The sequence below is a fragment of the Osmerus eperlanus genome, chromosome 11 (assembly GCF_963692335.1).
Source record: "Osmerus eperlanus chromosome 11, fOsmEpe2.1, whole genome shotgun sequence".
Classification (NCBI taxonomy): domain Eukaryota; kingdom Metazoa; phylum Chordata; class Actinopteri; order Osmeriformes; family Osmeridae; genus Osmerus; species Osmerus eperlanus.
This window is the reverse complement of record NC_085028.1, coordinates 5,584,840-5,603,648: the sequence shown is the minus strand read 5'-3', so window position 1 is coordinate 5,603,648 and position 18,809 is coordinate 5,584,840. Positions and strand designations below refer to the sequence as shown.

Genomic DNA, 18,809 nt, shown 5'->3' with positions numbered 1-18,809 from the left:
GAGTTTATGTCTACAGAACTATGACGGTGACCTTTATCCTCTGGCCCTGACTGGCTCTGACCCTGTCTGGTCCAGGTCCTGATCTTGGTCTGTTCTGACCCTGACCCTGACCCTGGCCCTGGCCTTGGTCCTGTGCGTGGACAGGAGACCAAGTCATACAGGAGGGAAGAGAGAAGCCTGTTTTAATGTTCAGCCTTCTTCCATGCTTCAATAAAAAACTAGGTCAATTGCACAAACACACTCACGCATACACACACTCTGTGATCTCTCTCTCTCCCTTTATCTTTTTCTCCATCTCTCTCTTACGGAGCCAGGAAACATCTGTAACTTTCAGAGCTCAGGGTACATGTTCTAAACCTTGCTGTGAGTCCAGAGCCTGAGTCTGTACCAACCATCACTGGTCACTGAAAGCTCTGAGAGACACAGAAACACAGAAATACAGACACTGTATCACTACAGGCCTCTCATCCCCTGCCCTGCGTCTGTGTGTACAGAGTGTGTACACCACTGAGATTCTCGTCATCTAGGAGTGTGTCTGTAGGTCTGTGTATCTAGTCTTTATGTGTGTGTGTGTGTGCGTGTGTGTGTGTGTCTGTGTGTGTGTGTATGTATGTATGTATGTAGATCTGTGATTCTGGTTGGTCTGTGTCTAGATGTAGATCTGTGATTCTAGTTGGTCTGTGTCTAGATGTAGATCTGTGATTCTAGTTGGTTTGTGTCTAGATGTAGATCTGTGATTCTTGTTGGTCTGTGTCTAGATGTAGATCTGTGATTCTAGTTGGTCTGTGTCTAGATGTAGATCTGTGATTCTTGTTGGTCTGTGTCTAGATGTAGATCTGTGATTCTAGTTGGTCTGTGTCTAGATATAGATCTGTGATTCTAGTTGGTCAGTGTGTTCTAGACTCATCTGTCTCCTGAGATGGATCACCCTGCTTTGTCCCCACAGCTGGGACCGGTCGGTTAGCCGTAAAACCGATTTAATTGGTTATCGAGGCCTCCGTGGTCATTTCTATGGGTTCAGTGGCCTGTCAATCAATGAAGCCATCCATCTCCTCTCCTCAGCAGCTATTGGCTGGTGGTCTGTTTTCAAGGTTTGTTAAGTGCCACTGCCACCGCAAAGGTGATTCTATCCTTTCCCACCTCGAATTAAACAGATATATTTAACCCTGTGAATCGACACAGATTGAATAATCCCTACCTATAAGAGTCTGCTAATCCTACCATTAGATCAGAGGTAGCCGGTAACCCAGGCTAATCTGAGGGCCTAACAAGCTCTCTTTAACCAGCTTACATTAAACCTGCTGTTCCTCCCACTCTCTAAGATGAAGATCCTCTCAGCTTTTCCTCTTAGAGGTGCTCCCATCCTGCTATGTGAGCCCCACTAGGATCCTGAGACCAGAGAGAGAGAGATACCAGGGGGGAGAGAGAGAGAGAGAGAGAGAGAGAGAGAGAGAGAGAGAGAGAGAGAGAGAGAGAGAGAGAGAGAGAGAGAGAGAGAGAGAGAGAGAGAGAGAGAGAGAGAGAGAGAGAGACCAGGGGAGAGAGTAGGAAAGAGAGACCAGAAGAGAGAGAGGGAGAGATATAGGGAGTACAGACAAAAAGGTCAGGACTGATGAGAACCTAAGCTTCTATCAATATGGACACGTACCTCTCCTGTCCTCTCTCTCCTCCTCTCCTCCCTTTTCTCCTCTCCTCCCTCTCCATAGCCTTTCCTCTCCTCCTCTCCTGTCTTCTCCTCTCTCCCCTCCCATCCCCCCTCCTTTCCTCTCTTCCTCTCTCTCCTCTCCTCTTAAGGGAGGAACACATGAGTCACAGTGTGCATCTTTGCATAAAAACAATAACTTGCGTACCAGGCTGGTACTGGTCCTGGGAGATTCCCCGGCCAAATACCCTGGGGCTGGGTTTAGAGGCTGGGGCTGGGAGGCTGGGGCTGGGAGGCTGGGGCTGGGAGGCTGGGGCTGGGAGGCTGGGGCTGGGAGGCGTTAGGCCGGAGCTGGTATAGTCACCTTCTTCCCCCACATATTTTCCCATGAAATTTCCTCAAACCACAAAAGGGAAACGCTAGACAAAAGAAGCATGTATTGGGCCTTTCTGAGGTTTGGTTTGGAAGGAAACAAGTGCTTTTTCTTACCACACGCACACACTCATTCACACACACATTGCATGTGAGTTTGTAGGGGTAAGTGAAGCCAGCAGGGAGCAGTTGGGAGCTGACTGCCAACTGAGCATGCTCCGTGGGCTTTGTGGGGCATGTAAACAAGGAAGTGTGACGAGGTGTCAAACACTGACACATCTCCAGCAGGGACACAGGGACATCCAGCCTTGGGTTACCTCACACACACACGCAAACACACACACACACACGTACACACCCTCTGTCATAAACACACACACGTGTGTTAGCATACACACACAGAGACACTCTCATATACATACACTCACACACAGACCTTTACCCTGGTCCCTACACTACAGTCATCCTTTTCCTTCACTGCCATCCAGTCTGAAAGCTCTCCATCTAATGTTCAAGTGTGCTTCTTAATGCTGTGTAGAGCGTGTGTGTGTAAGTGTGTGTGACTCTCCAAACCAGTTTGACCACACAGACGTCCACAGGAAGCACATAGAAACAGAGATTTGCGGAAGGGTAGATGTGATGCTGGCTGACAGGATGCCCTTTACTGCCCAGTCGACCCCCTCCTCTCCACCCTCCCTTCTTACCCACAATTCCTTGCCAGGACATCGGCAAAGACTGACCTGCTAAATGTGCATCTGATTGGTTCAGCCTAGATTAGCCTGGGGGCACCAGCATATGGGGTTAAGAGTTAGGAGGACTGTGAGGGGAGATACCTCCAAATATCTTGAGGTGACACTATCTCAGTTGACTGGGCTGGACCAGTCCAGTCCAGACCAAACCAGAGAAGACAAAGCCAGGCCAGGCCGGAGCTGAACCAAACAGCACCCAGCACACATCAGCATGCCAGCCAGGCTGCCATGGCAGTGTGTCCGCTGTGGAGCAGGACAACAGTGAGGGCTGGAGGAAGCAGGAAGGACCTGGGGACTGCTGCTGGAGGGAGATAAGAACAGATGAGAAACGCCCTCACTGGAGCCAGGAGAGAGGGAGGAGAGAGGGGGGAGAGAGGGGGGAGGGAGGGGGGAGGGGGGAGGGAGGGGGGGTTAGAGAGAGAGAGAAAGAGAGAGAACTAGGGAAAACAGAGAGGAAAGTAGAGAGAGAGAAAGAAAGAGAGAGAGATCCAAAAAGTGAGAGAAGTCCCATCTTTGGCTTGGCCTCGTTTGGTCGCTGTGCCATGGCAGTAGCTTCCAGCAGGCTTGTTGTCGAACAGCCGGCCGGCCAACATTGCCTGCCCTGAGAGTACCCAGCCAATGATCTGTTTACATACTCAAATGTCAAGCTGCCATCCATCCATCCATCATCTTCCGCTTGTCCGGGGGTCGGGTCGCGGGGGCAGCAACCTAAGCAGGGAGGCCCAGACTTTCCTCTCCCCGGCCACTTCCACCAGCTCTTCCTGGGGGACCCCGAGGCGTTCCCAGGCCAGCCGAGAGACATAGTCCCTCCAGCGTGTCCTGGGTCTTCCCCGGGGCCTCTTCCCAGTGGGACGTGCCCAGAACACCTCACCAGGGAGGCGTCCAGGAGGCATCCTTATCAGATGCCCGAGCCACCTCAACTGGCCCCTCTCGACGCGGAGGAGCAGCGGTTCTACTCTGAGCCCCTCCCGGATGACCGAGCTTCTCACCCTATCTCTAAGGGAGAGCCCGGACACCCTGCGGAGAAAACTCATTTCGGCCGCTTGTATTCGCGATCTCGTTCTTTCGGTCACTACCCACAGTTCGTGACCATAGGTGAGGGTAGGAACGTAGATCGACTGGTAAATAGAGAGCTTCGCCTTTCGACTCAGCTCCTTCTTCACCACAACGGACCGATGCAGAGCCCGCATCACTGCGGACGCCGCACCGATCCGCCTGTCGATCTCGCGCTCCATCCTTCCCTCACTCGTGAACAAGACCCCGAGATACTTGAACTCCTCCGCTTGGGACAAGATCTCCTCCCCGACCCGGAGATTGCACTCCACCTTTTTCCGGTCGATAACCATGGCCTCAGATTTGGAGGTGCTGATTCCCATCCCAGCCGCTTCGCATTCGGTTGCAAACCGCTCCAGTGAGAGCTGGAGGTCACGGCCCGATGAAGCCAACAGGACCACATCATCCGCAAAAAGCAGCGACCCGATCCTGAGGTCCCCAAACCGGACCCCCTCAACGCCCTGGCTGCGCCTAGAAATTCTGTCCATATAAGTTATGAACAGAATCGGTCAAGTCAAGCTGCTCCTCCAGTATATCCAGTATCGGACCGTCTGATTGGTGCAGCAGAGAGAGAGAGGGATCAAAGGAGAACCAGATAGGTAGTCTGTCACAAAAACCTGCCCAGTCAGTCCAATCGTTTGAATCACAACAAACATCCGAATGTTTTATCTTTATGTTTGTCAGGGGGGGAAAAAAACAACATCAACAAGATAGCGATTGTGTGGGTGCAGAGGCTGAGAGGGCAGTTTAGACTGAGCAACACACACTCAGTGTAGATTGACGGGAGTGTGTTTCAGGAGCCAGGCTTCCTAAAGTGGGCCTGTCTCCTGGAGGAGGGCCACCAAGGGGAACGCAGGGAAAAAAAAGAGAGGGAGACAACTTGAAAGAAAGACTAATATTGATTCTGCTGTCTTTGATGCACCCAAATCTAGGCTGGCACCAGCATGTGCACCAGGATGAAGGAATGAAATGAATACTGCGCTCCCTAGAGAACCGATTCTCACACGATAAGCTGCTAACACTGACACAAGGCACACAGCAGTTAACTTACTATAAATACTACCTTGTTCCGTTTCTCTAGGTTTTATGTCCCAGTGTGTGTGTGTGTACAGGGTAGTCTGTTCAGTCGAGCAAAAATATGAACACAACGCAACAGCGTAACTGTTACGCAACATTTTTGTTAGGTTACAGTTAAATAAAGAGTATCAGCTAGAGATTTCACATGATAGTAATAGGCTACGCCGTATCCGTTTATGGAACATTTCATGTGGGAATCATGTAGTCCAGCAATCCTGTCAGCTCGTGTACATGTGTAGTGTGTACGAGTGTGACACATTGAGATAACATGTTAACGTATTCATTGATTTAACCAACCCTTTAAACCCAAAGCGACGTACAGCACAGGGGGAACTTGAACCGGCGACCTCCTGATGTGTAGCCCTGTGATCTAACCACCAAGCTCCCCTCCCTGTGTTCACGTGTGTGTGTGTCTCGCAGGTACGACGGAGCGCGTTTGTCTGATCCAGGGCACGGTAGAGGCGCTGAACGGCGTGCATAACTTCATCGCTGAGAAGGTGAGGGAGATGCCCCAGAGCAGCCAGAAGACAGAGACCGTCAGCATCCTGCAGCCCCAGACCACCGTCAACCCGGACCGCATCAAACAGGTACGCTCACACACACACACACACGCTCAGATTACCGTTCACAAACAAACTATCTGACAGAAACACACACAGACTGAGATAAACACTCACACACACACACACTGAGATTAACGTTCACACACACACTCTCGGACAGAACCACACACATTGGATACACGCGCACACACACTCACACACTAACGTAACGCATCCATCCCTGCCTAATCTCCACTAACGTAGGAGTGGATGTACCAGTACATGAACCAAGGTAGTGCAGCCTGGGCCTGCCATAAAGCCAGGCAGTGAGGGCAGGCCCACCCCCCCCCCCCCCCTCCCCTCTTGACCCCGCCCCCCTCATTGTCTGAGTGTTGGCAGCTCACTCTGCTATTGGGCGGAAGGGAGAGTGTGTGTGGAGAGGGGGTGGGGGATGCGTGTTTGTCTTTCGAAGAAAGGACCACAATAACAGATCCTGTCTCTGTTTCTCTCTCCACAAGTTGTGATTCTTCTGTGTGAGCCAAGCTAGGGGCCGGCCACACTCTGCTGGCACAGAGGAACCCTACGGAGAGGGGGGACTGTGTGTGTGTGTGTGACACCCCCCCCCCCCCCCACACACACACACCCAACACAAACCATGACATGTGACATGTGCCATGAACTGCTACCTCATCCTATCACACAGCTCACACATACACATGCTCACGCTCACACACACACACACACTCACACACACACAGCAGAGAGACCAGGAAGGAAGGCCTGTAAACCATGTCGTCCAATGAAAACAGAGGCAGATTAGCTGAGAGAGAGAGATGGCAGGGTGATATCCAAACCCTCCAACCCTGACCAGACCCATGTTACCACGGCTGCCGGCCCTCTACACATGACTCACTCTCTCCATCCCTCCCTCTGTCTTTCCATCACCCTCTCTCTCCATCACTTCATCCTTCTCTCTCTTTCTCTATCACCCTGTCTCTCTCTCTCTCTCCCCTTGTCTCTCTCTTTCTCCATCACCTCCCTCATTCTCTTACCATCTGTACTCCAGACACTATACATCTACACTCTTTCTCTTTTTCTCTTTTCCAGTAGTTAGCTCTCTCTCCAACTGTAGTATGTTCTGTCCCTTTCTATCTAGAATCTATTTGTCTCTATTTGTTTGCTCCCTGTCTCTCTGTCATTCTCCCTCCCCCTGTTTCTGTTTCAGAGAGAGAAGGATGTAGAGAGAGAGTTATGGAGAGAGGAGAGAGAGTGGGTGATGGAGAGAGAAAGAGAGAGAGAGAGAGAGAGAGAGAGAGACACCCAGAAGAGATGGGTCAGTGTTGTGACAGCGCAGTCTAAACTTAGCCCTGTGGTTAACCGTGGACCCAGGGTTGACCTATTCTGAGTTGACCAGCTCCATCCAGTCTGTGTGCCGGCGTTTCAGGGAGATGACCAGTCTGTGCCCCGCCCCCCCCAGCCACCAGCCACTCATTGATTCCTGACCCAATCAGTTTAAGTGATTATCACCCGGGCCACTTCATGATTGCAGCTTATTGATCAGTCCACATTGTTCTCATCTGCGCACCAGGCTCCCCTCTCAACTACACACACACACACACACACACACACACACACACCCTCGCTAATTCACTTACCCCCTTCTGGCTGACACAGAACATATGCTGTCTATTCATAATTCACACCAACGCTGTTTCTTTCTTGGTCTACGTGTGTGTGTGTGTGGTTATCCCTCTAATAATCCTTCATGGTATTGTTTCTTTTGTGCTTAGTCTGGAGAAACAGGACATATCCTGAACTCAGCCAAAACTGCTGCTGGTGTGTGTGTGTGTGTGTGTGTGTGTGTGTGTGTGTGTGTGTGTGTGTGTGTGTGTGTGTGTGTGTGTGTGTGTGGCAGGCTGAAGCCTGGTTATAAATGACTGTAATTATAGAAGTTGTCAGTCCAGTCACACACAACCTTGTTGTGGAGCTGCACTACAAGCATTCAGCATAGAAACGCTGCAACCCTGCGATACGGAGGGTTCCATTCATGCACAGCCTGGACACTAACACAGCTTGGAAACACACACAGAGACAACACATATGTGCACACACACCTCGCTTTGCAGTTAAGTATTTTGATGTGGAGTGATTAGAGAGAGGACACATGGCATGTGTTGAAAGGACAGAGAACTCCCCGGTCTCTCTTTTACTATAAATACTGTCTAAGTTAGTCTGGGGTTCACACACACACTACACACACACACACACACACACACACACACATAACCACACGCTCAGTAAATTTTCAGTGGCCGAAAAGTAGTGAGCACCTCCAAAGTGGTCCAATCAGAGTTTTAACAGCGTAGTGGGCATTCCCCAGACAACGCCTCGTAACCCAAACAAAGAATTGTGTGTGTGTGAGTGTGTTTTTCTTCCGGTGAATGGACCTCCTAGATCTCTCGTCGGCCCCTCACTGCTCTCTGGCTGCTATTTCTGTGGCGTATTCTCTTTCTTCTTCTGTGGTTGTTGTCAACAGTGCGGCTGTCATGGCATGTGGCTCGTTACTGGGCGCCTTGGGGAGAGAGGGAGAGAGAGAGAGAGAGAGAGAGAGAGAGAGATAGGAAGATAAGGAGAGGGGGAGAGAGAGATGGATGGATGATAAGAAGAGAAGTCATGTTAGCCAACAGCTGCTAGCTTAGCTTTGGACGCTAATCCCCCTCCCAGCCAAATGGAGACAACACACGAACGGCCGTTAGCAAAGCTAGCTAGCCGCTCACTCTGCCTCGCCGAGACAGGATTTAACACACACACACACCCCTCTAAACCTCCAAACATGACTCCGACGAGTCTTGAGTCGTCACTGATCCGTCAGCTTCATCTCCAGCGTCTGTTTGGGTACTTGAAATGAGAGGGTTAAGTAATGACCTGTCCAGGAGATGATGAATGAGTCATTAGCGGGTGAAATGCTACATTGCTGCATGGCTATATTAGGGCTGACCTGGCATTTCAGAGTGCAGGACAGCCGGCTGTAACAAGCCTGACGTCTGGGGTAACAACGACACTGTGTGTGTGTCTCGACGCTCACGCACAAAAACAACACACACACACCCCCTCTCTCACACATAAACACACCCTCTCTCCTTAGTTCTTACACACACACCCTGTCTCTCACACACACGCGCGCAAAACCTTTGGTCACACTCTTTGGAGGACCCTCCCTCCAGTGACTTCCTGTGGCGAGCTGCTGTTTCCTGTGGCCTTTCACCTTAGCCAAGGACACCTGTTTCCTGCTTCCTGTTATTCCCCTTCGCACACAGGAAGTAGACCATAATTGTAAAGGATATCAGGACTCCCTCCAGGATATCACTGTTCCACTGCCTGTGGAAGGGAGAGAGACAGTCTCTGCGTTCTTCCCAATTTTTTTGCTCTAGATTAATAAATAATTAATAATCTTGTAATAGAGAAGTGCACACTAGCCTCCACACACACATACACACACACATACACACACATACACACACACACATACACACACACATACACAAATACATACACAGGCTAGTTTGAGGACACTTTGGGGTTCATACAGTCTGGCTGGGTTTGGGTGACTCAACACACTGCTTGAAGGAGAAGCTTGTTGTTGTTGCTGTTGTTGTGGGGCTTGTTTACGTTGAGGCACAATGACTTCTTCATGGTTGAGTAAACCCACATACGGTAAACAATTCAATCCCCAAACAAAACAGAACTCACACCCTGCAGGATGCAGAACAGTACTGTGTGTGTGTGTGTGTGTGTGTGTGTGTGTGTGTGTGTGTGTATTTTGAGTGTGTATGAAGCTAAAGGGTTGTGATACAGTTATTTATAGTTTTGCCTTATTGGGGAGAGTTAGGCATTATAAAACCATTATGTTGATGTACATTCTGTAAATATGTCTGGAGACATATGTGTCTTCAGTGTCTGTATGTAGAACCTCAACCAAGATGATATCCAGCAGTGACTGTAGACTTCCCCTGCTATCTGTGTTTAAAACTGTGATTAAGGATAAACTGACCCTTAGTGAACTCTCTCTCTCTCCCCCACCTCTCTCTCTGTCTCTCCATCTTTGTCTCTCTCTCCAACTCCCTCTCTATCCCTCTCTCTGTGATGTACTGGGCTTCTCTCTATTCTAATGACATAAGTGATTGTCTTAAGTGCCTCTGCTGGCTTCTTCCCACACACACGCGCATACACACACACACACACACGCATACACACACACCCATACACACGCACACATACCCTCCGCAACACCAGCCTGCCCAGTTTATCTGATTACCAGTTTTCTGAATCTAATCATAATTCTGATTGGAGGAGCCCCAGCACCTACCAATCCATACTAGCAGAGGAGGGCGAGACACAGGAGTGAGAGAGAGAGAGATGGAGAGAAAGAAAGAAAGAGCGAGGAAGATAGAAAGAGACTGGGGAGGGAGACAGAGAATGGGGAAAGGGGGGAGACAGAGAAAGAGGTGAAAGGAGAAAAGGGGGAGGGGGAGGAAGAGAGGGAGAGAAAGGGGGGAGAGGGAGGGAGAGAAAGAGAGCTGAGCACCCTGCTCGTCTGCTTAATGAAAACCGACATCAAGAAAATTGCTATTACGCCTGAAAAAAAACCCACTCAGCACTGTAGCCCCCACCTGCACCAGCCTGGCACACCCACACAGGCACACACACGCATGCACACAGACACACACAGTCACAGTTACACAATTGCTTCCTCACAGAAACACACACAGTCTCCACAGGACAAATGCACACACTCACACACGCACACACACTACTAGTGGCAGCATGTCAGGAGGCCTGCTGGTCGGCTGGTCAGGAGAAGGTTCTATGCTACTTCTAACCTTCATCTCCATCTTCTGGAGCACAGAAAGGTCAGTCTCTCCGCCAAGTATCGATCCCCCTGTAGAGGAGACGGAGGGAGGGAGGGAGGGAGAGAGAGAGAGAGAGAGAGAGAGAGAGAGAGAGAGAGAGAGAGAGAGAGAGGGAGAGAGAGAGAGAGAGAGAGAGAGAGAGAGAGAGAGAGAGAGAGAGAGAGAGAGAGAGAGAGAGAGAGAGAGAGAGAGAGAGAGAGGGGGGACAAGACAAATGTTGTCAGACAAGGATGGGCATCCTTTAATGCTGGGTTCAATCTCTCAGGAAAGGAAGGACAAATTAGGCTGTGTGTCTATTAGAGAAGAGAGGAAGGGAGGGCGAGAGGAAGAGAGAGAGAGAGTGTGTAGAGGTCATGTCGGGGAAAAGTGTGTACGCGCGTGTGTAGCTCGTCCGTGTGGGACGGTGTGTGCGTGTGCGTGTGTGTGTGTGTGTGTGTAAAATGTGTCGTGTGTGGGGGGCTTGTGAAGGTGTGCTCTGAAAGGGCCCGTCCAGGGCTCCATGTCCAGGAGGGGTCAGTGGTGGATCGGGTTCCCCAGGGCCCCTGGAGTCCTGTAGGAAGTACCACTTAGCTAACCAGCCTGGCTACTGTACGGCCATGCATCACCGTGGAGAGCTGGTGTGTGTGTGTGTGTGTGTCTGCGTGTGTGTCTCCCCCATCTCTGTGTTGTCAGAGTGTGTTAGAGTCTGGGAGTGAACACATCCGCCCGACTCAGCAGTACACACACACACATATACCCCCCCCCCCCCACATACATACACACACACACACCACACCCAGACACACACCCCTGCTGTCCGAGGCCTGGAGGACAGATGCAGACTCCAGGCCCTTCTCTCAAGGTCCTGCTCAGCATGCCTCAGTCTGATCCCCACAGGTCAACACACACACACACCACATCGGTGTGTGTTCTGAGTGTTCATTGGTGTGTGTGTGTGTGTGTGAGGGTATGTGTGAGTGTGTGTGTTCTGAGTGTTTGTTGGTGTGTATAGGTGAGTGTGTGTGGGTTTGTGAGTGAGTGTATCAGTGGGAGTGTGTCAGAGAGAGGAGATGAGAATAAATGACCCAGGACATAGTTGGTTGGGATGAGAGAGATAATCCTCATCCAGTCACCACACCTCATCCCTCATAAAACACAGTGTCACTTCAGGACAACATTTCACACCAACACACACACACAGAAACCAACGCACACACACACACACACACACAGAAACCAACGCACACACAGATATAGAACCTCTCCACACACACACCAACATTCACACACACACGCGCATCATCCCACGGCCCGGCCCTGGCTCAGCATGGCTCGGCTGTGATGCTTCTAGCGCCGGCGATCTGGGTTATTTATATCGGGGGGCTTTTTGTGCCCGTGTCAGGGCAGAGAGGGGGGCATGAGAGGGGGGCAGAGAGGAGCACCTAAGCCCAGGATCAGGAGACAGAAGCTTAACCTAAAGTCTGGTGCTTAAGACTTCAAAGTTCAAACGCTGCCACAAAGTCCGCGCCCCCCTCTGATTCCAGACCCCCTTCCCCCCCACCCCAATTTTCCCTGTGACACCCACCCACTGTGGACAGGACACTGACCAGGGTCTGTGGGGAAACGGGGGCGGCAGGTGAGGACAGTTGCTCTGGGAAGGGGGTGGGGGCGGCTATGGAGATACCCTCCTGTCCAGCCCCCCTCCCTCAGTGAACACTCTGTTGATGAGACCAGTCGCAAGGGTGACATTGAGGCGTCCTGTGTCAAGCCCCTTGTTATCTCAGGGTAAGCTGGGAGAATGGAGGAAGGAGGGAGGGGGGGGAAGTGTGAGGGAGGGGATAGAGAGAGAAAGAGAGGGAGAGAGAGAGAGAGAGAGAGAGAGAGAGAGAGAGAGAGAGAGAGAGAGAGAGAGAGAGAGAGAGAGAAGAAGGGATCTATGATGGAGAGGGATAGATAGATGTGGGAGAGAGGGGAAGGGGGAGAGACGTAGAGATACAGTAGATGAGAAAGAGAGAGAGAGAGAGAGAGAGAGAGAGAGGGAGAGAGAGAGAGATGGAGAGAGATGGAGAGAGAGAGATAGGGGCTGAAGAGAGAGGGGCTGACGAGAGAGTGGTAGAAAGAGGGGGATGAGAGCTTCCAGTACATTCTCAAGGCGAAAGAACAGCCACAGTAGGGGGTAAACATGTCTATGTATCTGTTTGCTTCAAAGCAACACCAGGCCAGTCATTCTCTTTGATAATGTCAGCCTTATTAGCTAGTGGTGTGTGTATGTGTGTGCACAGTATGTACGTGTGTGTGTTGTTATCTGAGAAAGCTTGTTCCAACAACTCTCTTTTAACACCCCATCTTCCCTTCCCCCCATTCCTTCTCTCCCTTCGCTCTCTCCTCCTCCCTCTGTCCTCAATCCCTCTCCTCCTCCCTCTCTCTCTCCTCCCTCTCATCCCTCTCTCCTCCTCCCTCCCTCATCCTCCCTCTCTCCTCCTCCCTCCCTCCCTGCCGCTCCCCTCCCCTCCCTCCCGCTCCCCTCTCTCTTCCTCCTCCTCCCTCCCTCTGTCGTCCTCCTCCCTCTCTTCTCCTCCTCCTCCCTCCCTCCCTCTGTCCTCCCTCTCTTCTCCTCCTCCCTCTGTCCTCCTCCTCCCTCTCTCCTCCCCCTCCCCTCCTCCCTGACTGCAGGGTGAGCCGAGAGCTCCAGTCTCAGTATTAGCCCCGTTCAGCAGCACTATCTCAGCTCAGCCCATTTATCTGTCCACAAAGCTCTATTCTTAACTCCGCTACGCACACACACTATCACACACACACGCATTGCCACACACACACTCACATAGTCTCTCTCTCACACACACACACACACACACACTCACAGTCTCTCACACACAAACACACTCCACAATCAGCAGCCCGCTCTCCAGCGCACGCACACTCTGCTGTTCTCTCTCACACAAACACACACACACACACACAGCCTTCAAAATAGAACTGCGGGCATCAGCTCAAACTCGGAGGGACGACGAGACGATTATTTCAAATTAAAATGGGCGCTTGTGACGAGAGAGCGACAACGGAAAACCGAAAGAGAGGGAGGATGGTGGGAAGAAGGAGAAGGGGGGGTGAGGGGGCAGGGGGGGGGGGGGGGGGGGGGACAGTGTGTGCGGGGGTGGGGGTGGCCTCCCACCCAGAGCAGGGAGAACAAGGGGACAGACAGTGTGAGCGGCGTGAGGGAGCCTCATTAAACATGCAGCAGCTCCATGTCAGAGCAGCGCCGCCTCCATCGCTAGGGCTGATGGTGTCCCACACCTCGCACACGGCTGTCCTATCTCACACACACCCGGCGCAGCGTGCGCGTGCGTGTGTGTCTTTTGCGAGGCAGAAGATTAAAAGGATTCTTGGGAGCATCTTCTATGCCTCCTCCTCCCTCCCCCTGTCTTCTTTCATCCAGCGCAAAGTGGGGGCTTGACTAAAACACGGCTTAATATCCTGCCTCTACCTCCCTATCTCCTTGCCTCCCTACCTTCCTGCCTCTCTACCTCCCTGCCTCTACCTCCCTGCCTCTCTACCTCCATGTCTCCTGCCCTCCCTACCTCCGTGCCTCACCCCTTCCCTGCCTCCCCACCTTTCGACCTCCCTGCCTCACTCACTCCCTGCCTCTCCGTTCACAAAAGGTTTGAGCAGCTAGAGACTCAGGGCTGAGCTGCCCCCCCCCCACCCCCCCCCCCCCGCTCCAGCTCCTCACGTCTATGACCTGTGGGCTGACCTCTCTGTTCCCCACCCACACGTCTCCTGTCCTGACACACACGGGGACGCTGGGCGGTTCACTAACCCTCCCCGCTGAATCACAGCTGTTCAGGAGGGTTTGAAGTCAGGGCCTTATCTCCTTAGTTCAGCTAATTTTTCAATTTCTATGTAAATTTAACGCCACCGTGATGGCTTGGGTAAACGAGCCTGCAGAGAGCATACACACACACACACACATATATACACAAGCATACATACGCACTCTCAAACACTCATACACACAGCTTGACGGAGACATTGGGATGTTTTTTTTTGTACTGCAGTAAACAAGGAGAGAGAGAGAGAGAGAGAGAGAGAGAGAGAGAGAGAGAGAGGGGGGGGGAGTGGATGAGGGAGTGGATGAGGCTTAGCATGATAAAGAAACATGTAAGCCATGCTAACAACCCCTTACATTATCTCTCTCTCTCTGTGTCTCTGTATGTCTATTTCTTTCTCTCTGTGTGTCTCTATGTCTCTCTCTCTCTCACTCTGTCCTCCCTTCCTTCTCTCTGTCCCCTCAGCTAACACTCCTCTCCCCTCATCCTCTTGAATGGGCAAACCTTCCTCTTGCCACGGCGTCTGTCGTCATGACGTCTTGTTTGAACACACAGACAACCCTGTAATGGCGGTTTAGTGAGGTGGTTCTGCAGAGAGGGGATAAGGCTTAAGGCTAGCCCTGACCTCAGACGGAGACACTTGGGGTCACAGTCTCTGTTGTGCCAGGGTTCTTGGAGAGCACATGGAATGTGTCAGAAGTGTGGTTTGGTGTGTGTGCGTCTGTGTGTGTTAAGTGTACTATAAATGCACAATGTAAATTATAATATAAAAACCCACCGGAAGGTATATGCAAAGTGTGTAAGGCTGTTTATGGCCGTGTGTGTTTGTGTGAATGAATGTGTGAGTGTTTGTGCGTGTGTGGATGTGGGGGTGTGTGTGTCTGCGTCGGTTGCTACGGGTCGCTGCGGCTCCCTTTCACTACCCCTTGAACGCTGGAGCAGGGTTGCCGTGGCAACGCTGACCCCTGGGAGTCAGGCCTTTTCACGAGAACCCTCTTTAGAAGCAGTGATTCACAGCCAGGAAACAGAGGAGAAAAACTCTCTCTCTCCTACCCCCCCCACCCATCTCTCTCTTCTATCCTTCTCTAACTCCTTGTTAATGCGTTTTTAATGTTGGAAACCGTCCGTTCTACATTTTGCTCTCTGTATCAATCTTTGTCAGGTCTTGGTCTATGAGAAGCCGGCTTATTTTTTTCTTTCTTTCTTTCCTTCTTTACATCTCCTCTGCTGTCTCTCGCCCTCCTTTCAAGCTTGAGATCCCCTCTCTCTCTGGAATGTGACACGCTGGTTCTACTCAAGCACGTCTCTCTCTGCTGGTCATCTCCATTCCTCCATCACTTGTTCTGTCCGTTTCTGGAGTGTGTGTCTCCTCTCCTGAGTCACCCTGCTCTCTGTCCCTCAAAATAGCAGTCAATTAGTCACTGTTAACCTACTCTGTCCATTTGCTGCAGATTTAACTACTTCATTAATTGATCACACAGTTCTGCAGAATGGAGTAAATGGACAACAGTGCAATAACCATAAATCTGTTTCCTCTCTCTCCATGTCTCTTTCTCCCCTCTCTCCCCTTCACTCATCCCCCCTCTCTCCCATTCACTCATCCCCCCTCTCTCCCATTCTCTTTCTCTCCTATTCATTGTCTCTCTTTCTCTCCCTCTGCTCACCTTCCTGTCTATAATCTCCCTCCTCTTTCTCTCTCGCTCTCTCCCCCTCTCTCCTCGCTCCCCCTCCCCTCCTCCTCCCCCCTCCCTGCCCCCAGGCCAAGCTGATCGTGCCCAACAGCACGGCAGGCCTGATCATCGGTAAGGGCGGGGCCACGGTGAAGGCGGTGATGGAGCAGAGCGGCGCCTGGGTGCAGCTGTCCCAGAAGCCCGAGGGCATCAACCTGCAGGAGCGCGTGGTCACCATCAGCGGGGAACCCGAGCAGAACCGCAAGGCGGTGGAAATCATCGTCCAGAAGATCCAGGAGGACCCACAGAGCAGCAGCTGCCTCAACATTTCCTACTCCAACATCTCGGGCCCCGTGGCCAACTCCAACCCCACCGGCTCCCCCTACGCCAACTCTGCTGAGGTGATGCCCTCCGCAGCTGCAGCCGCTGCCGCCACGGCCTCCAGCCTCCTGGGCCAGGCCAGCCTCGCGGGCGTGGGTGCCTTCCCCACCACCATGTCCAGCTTCTCAGGCAATGACCTGCTGACCATCACCTCGGCTCTCAACACGCTGGCCAGCTACGGCTACAACACCAACTCCCTGGGCCTGGGTCTCAACCCTGCTGCTGCTAGCGGGGTGCTAGCTGCCGTGGCGGCTAACGCCAACCCAGCAGCAGCAGCCGCCGCTAACCTGTTAGCATCTTACGCTAGCGACGCCTCCACCAGCGCGGGCCACCCGGCCGGCCTCGGGGGCTTTTCGCTGGGCTCGCTTGCGGCCGCTGGGGCGACCAATGGCTACTTGAGCGCAGCGTCACCGCTGGTGGCGTCCTCGCTGCTAGCGACAGAGAAGCTGGCGGAAGGCGCTAAGGAAGTGGTGGAGATCGCCGTGCCTGAGAATCTGGTGGGAGCCATCTTAGGGAAGGGAGGGAAGACGCTAGTGGAGTACCAGGAGCTGACTGGCGCCAGGATCCAGATCTCCAAGAAGGGCGAGTTCATCCCGGGAACCCGGAACCGTAAAGTCACCATCACGGGCTCCCAGGCCGCCACGCAGGCCGCGCAGTACCTGATCAGCCAGCGAATCACGTACGAGCAGGGGGTACGCGCCACCAACCCACAGAAGGTGGGATAAAAGAGGGATCGGAGAAACAGAAAATAAAAGAGTGGAGGGAAAAAAAAGAGTGGGGGCTGGATGAGGAATGGAATGTGAGAGAGTGAGTGACGGAAGAGAGAGGAGGAGAGCCAGAATGTCGGAGAGGGAATCGCGTGTTTTCCTCGTGTTTTCAGTATTCAAAAAATGATGCGACGCAAAAATCTGCTGGGAGAGAGGAGAAAGTGGCGAGCCGAAAAACCAAGAAAAAAAAAAACGTGTAAAATGTAAATAAGGGTTTTATTACTTAAGTCTTGATCTTTCGGGATTTTTTATTGTTTTGTTTTATTGTTTTAGTAAATTAATATTTTTTTTTGTCGTTCTGTGTATTCTCCGGACAGTGGTGAATGCCAAGTTAGACTGGCATGCTGCCGTGCTGCATTGTGGGTTAGAGGGGGTGGGGCGGTGGGGGTACTGGGGGTCCACCCCATGGAATCAGCCCCTCCCCCACCTCCACCCCCGTGTAGCTCACAAGATAGGGTATTTTCCCTTTTTCTTTTTTCTCTGCTTTCAGTTCTCAATTTGCCCTGGCCCTCCCTGCGCTCACTGTGTTCCAACACTATCTCCCCTAGAAGGTTCCCATAAGACTGCAAGCATCAGCTTGGTTAGAGATCTGAAGAACATCCCTGTAGTCCATGACAACCCCCCTCCCTTCGCCCCTCCCCCCACCCTCACTCAGCCCCGCCCTTGGGCCAAGTGGGAGGTGGTGGTGGGGGGGGGGGGGGGTAGGCAGTCCCAGGTTCGCCCCCTCCAGTGTTTTTTCTATAGTTTGACCGGCAAGGCGTAGCTACCTGGGGCTGTGTTTCACCCAGGTGCATGCAACGCCCCTGCCACCCCCGTGTACACAGAGGTGACACGTACACGTGTGTACACGTATGTAGAGACGCTCGAGGCCCCATGCAGGCGCCCGCTCACACGCATGATCTCAAAGCTCCTGGTCGGGCCGGTCATAGATCGCCGAGCGACAAATTACACACACATTCACACAGTACACAGACCCTGAGGCTTTCTTTCAACAAACGCTTGCAGTCCGATACAATGATTATATTAATGTTATTCTTATGATTAGATATCATCTCCATCGTCATTATTTATTAATATGATTTCACCCATAAAGATCGATATATTCAGTTGTTTTTTTAATCTGTGAATTCAGGTTGACATGAATGTAAAGACTATATGTTTTGATTTGAATATTTCTTTTTTTATTTAATAAGTGGATTGAATATGAATGGTATGTCACATAGTGTAATATATGTCTTATTTAAGTCCTGTAATAAGATAGGAAGATAACAGACCCATTTGGGAGCCGGGGAGGAGCAGTGTGTGTACCCAGCCAGTGTGGCGCAGGATAGAAACCCACACACACACATAGGAAACACAATGACACCACTTTGATGCTAAGAGGGAATATACTATATCAAGATAGCAGATGTCAGCCTAACATATCTTGTTAGTTTCAAAAACAACAACACTAAAGGCACAAGTGCAGCTTTCTCTATGGGCATAACATTGCTCTCCATAGTCACAACAAAACTCTAGTTTGAATCTTCCGTCCCTTCAGTTTTCTGGTGGTAAATATTTCACTCAAAACGATGTATGTCTTGTAAGTGGTAGACCAGCACTGTGACTGGTCTAGTCTGGTCTGGTCCAGTCTGGTAAACTAAGCTCAGCCACGAGAACTCTGCACTTCAGCCTGGGCCCACACACACAAACACACACACACACTCTCACACACACACCGCCTAAACAGGCTCGGCCTTATCCACAGAGGCGGAACACTTACAGTCCAGAGCCCCAAACCTGCAAGGACACACTAACAGACTACTGAGGACAGGGCTCGACACTGAAACGAACAAAACAA

At 51.6% G+C, this 18,809-nt stretch overlaps 1 protein-coding gene across 2 annotated transcripts in view; it reads left to right on the top strand.

The window, feature by feature from the left end:
* The window catches only part of nova2 (NOVA alternative splicing regulator 2), a 43,118-nt gene extending 24,309 nt beyond the window's left edge, over positions 1-18,809 (top strand). For both annotated transcript variants that reach the window (XM_062473924.1, XM_062473923.1), the window contains 2 exons: positions 5,314-5,480; positions 15,911-18,809. In XM_062473924.1, coding sequence (XP_062329908.1) covers positions 5,314-5,480; positions 15,911-16,927 — 1,184 coding nt within the window. In that variant the 3' untranslated portion in view covers positions 16,928-18,809. The remainder of the gene's footprint in view (positions 1-5,313; positions 5,481-15,910) is intronic.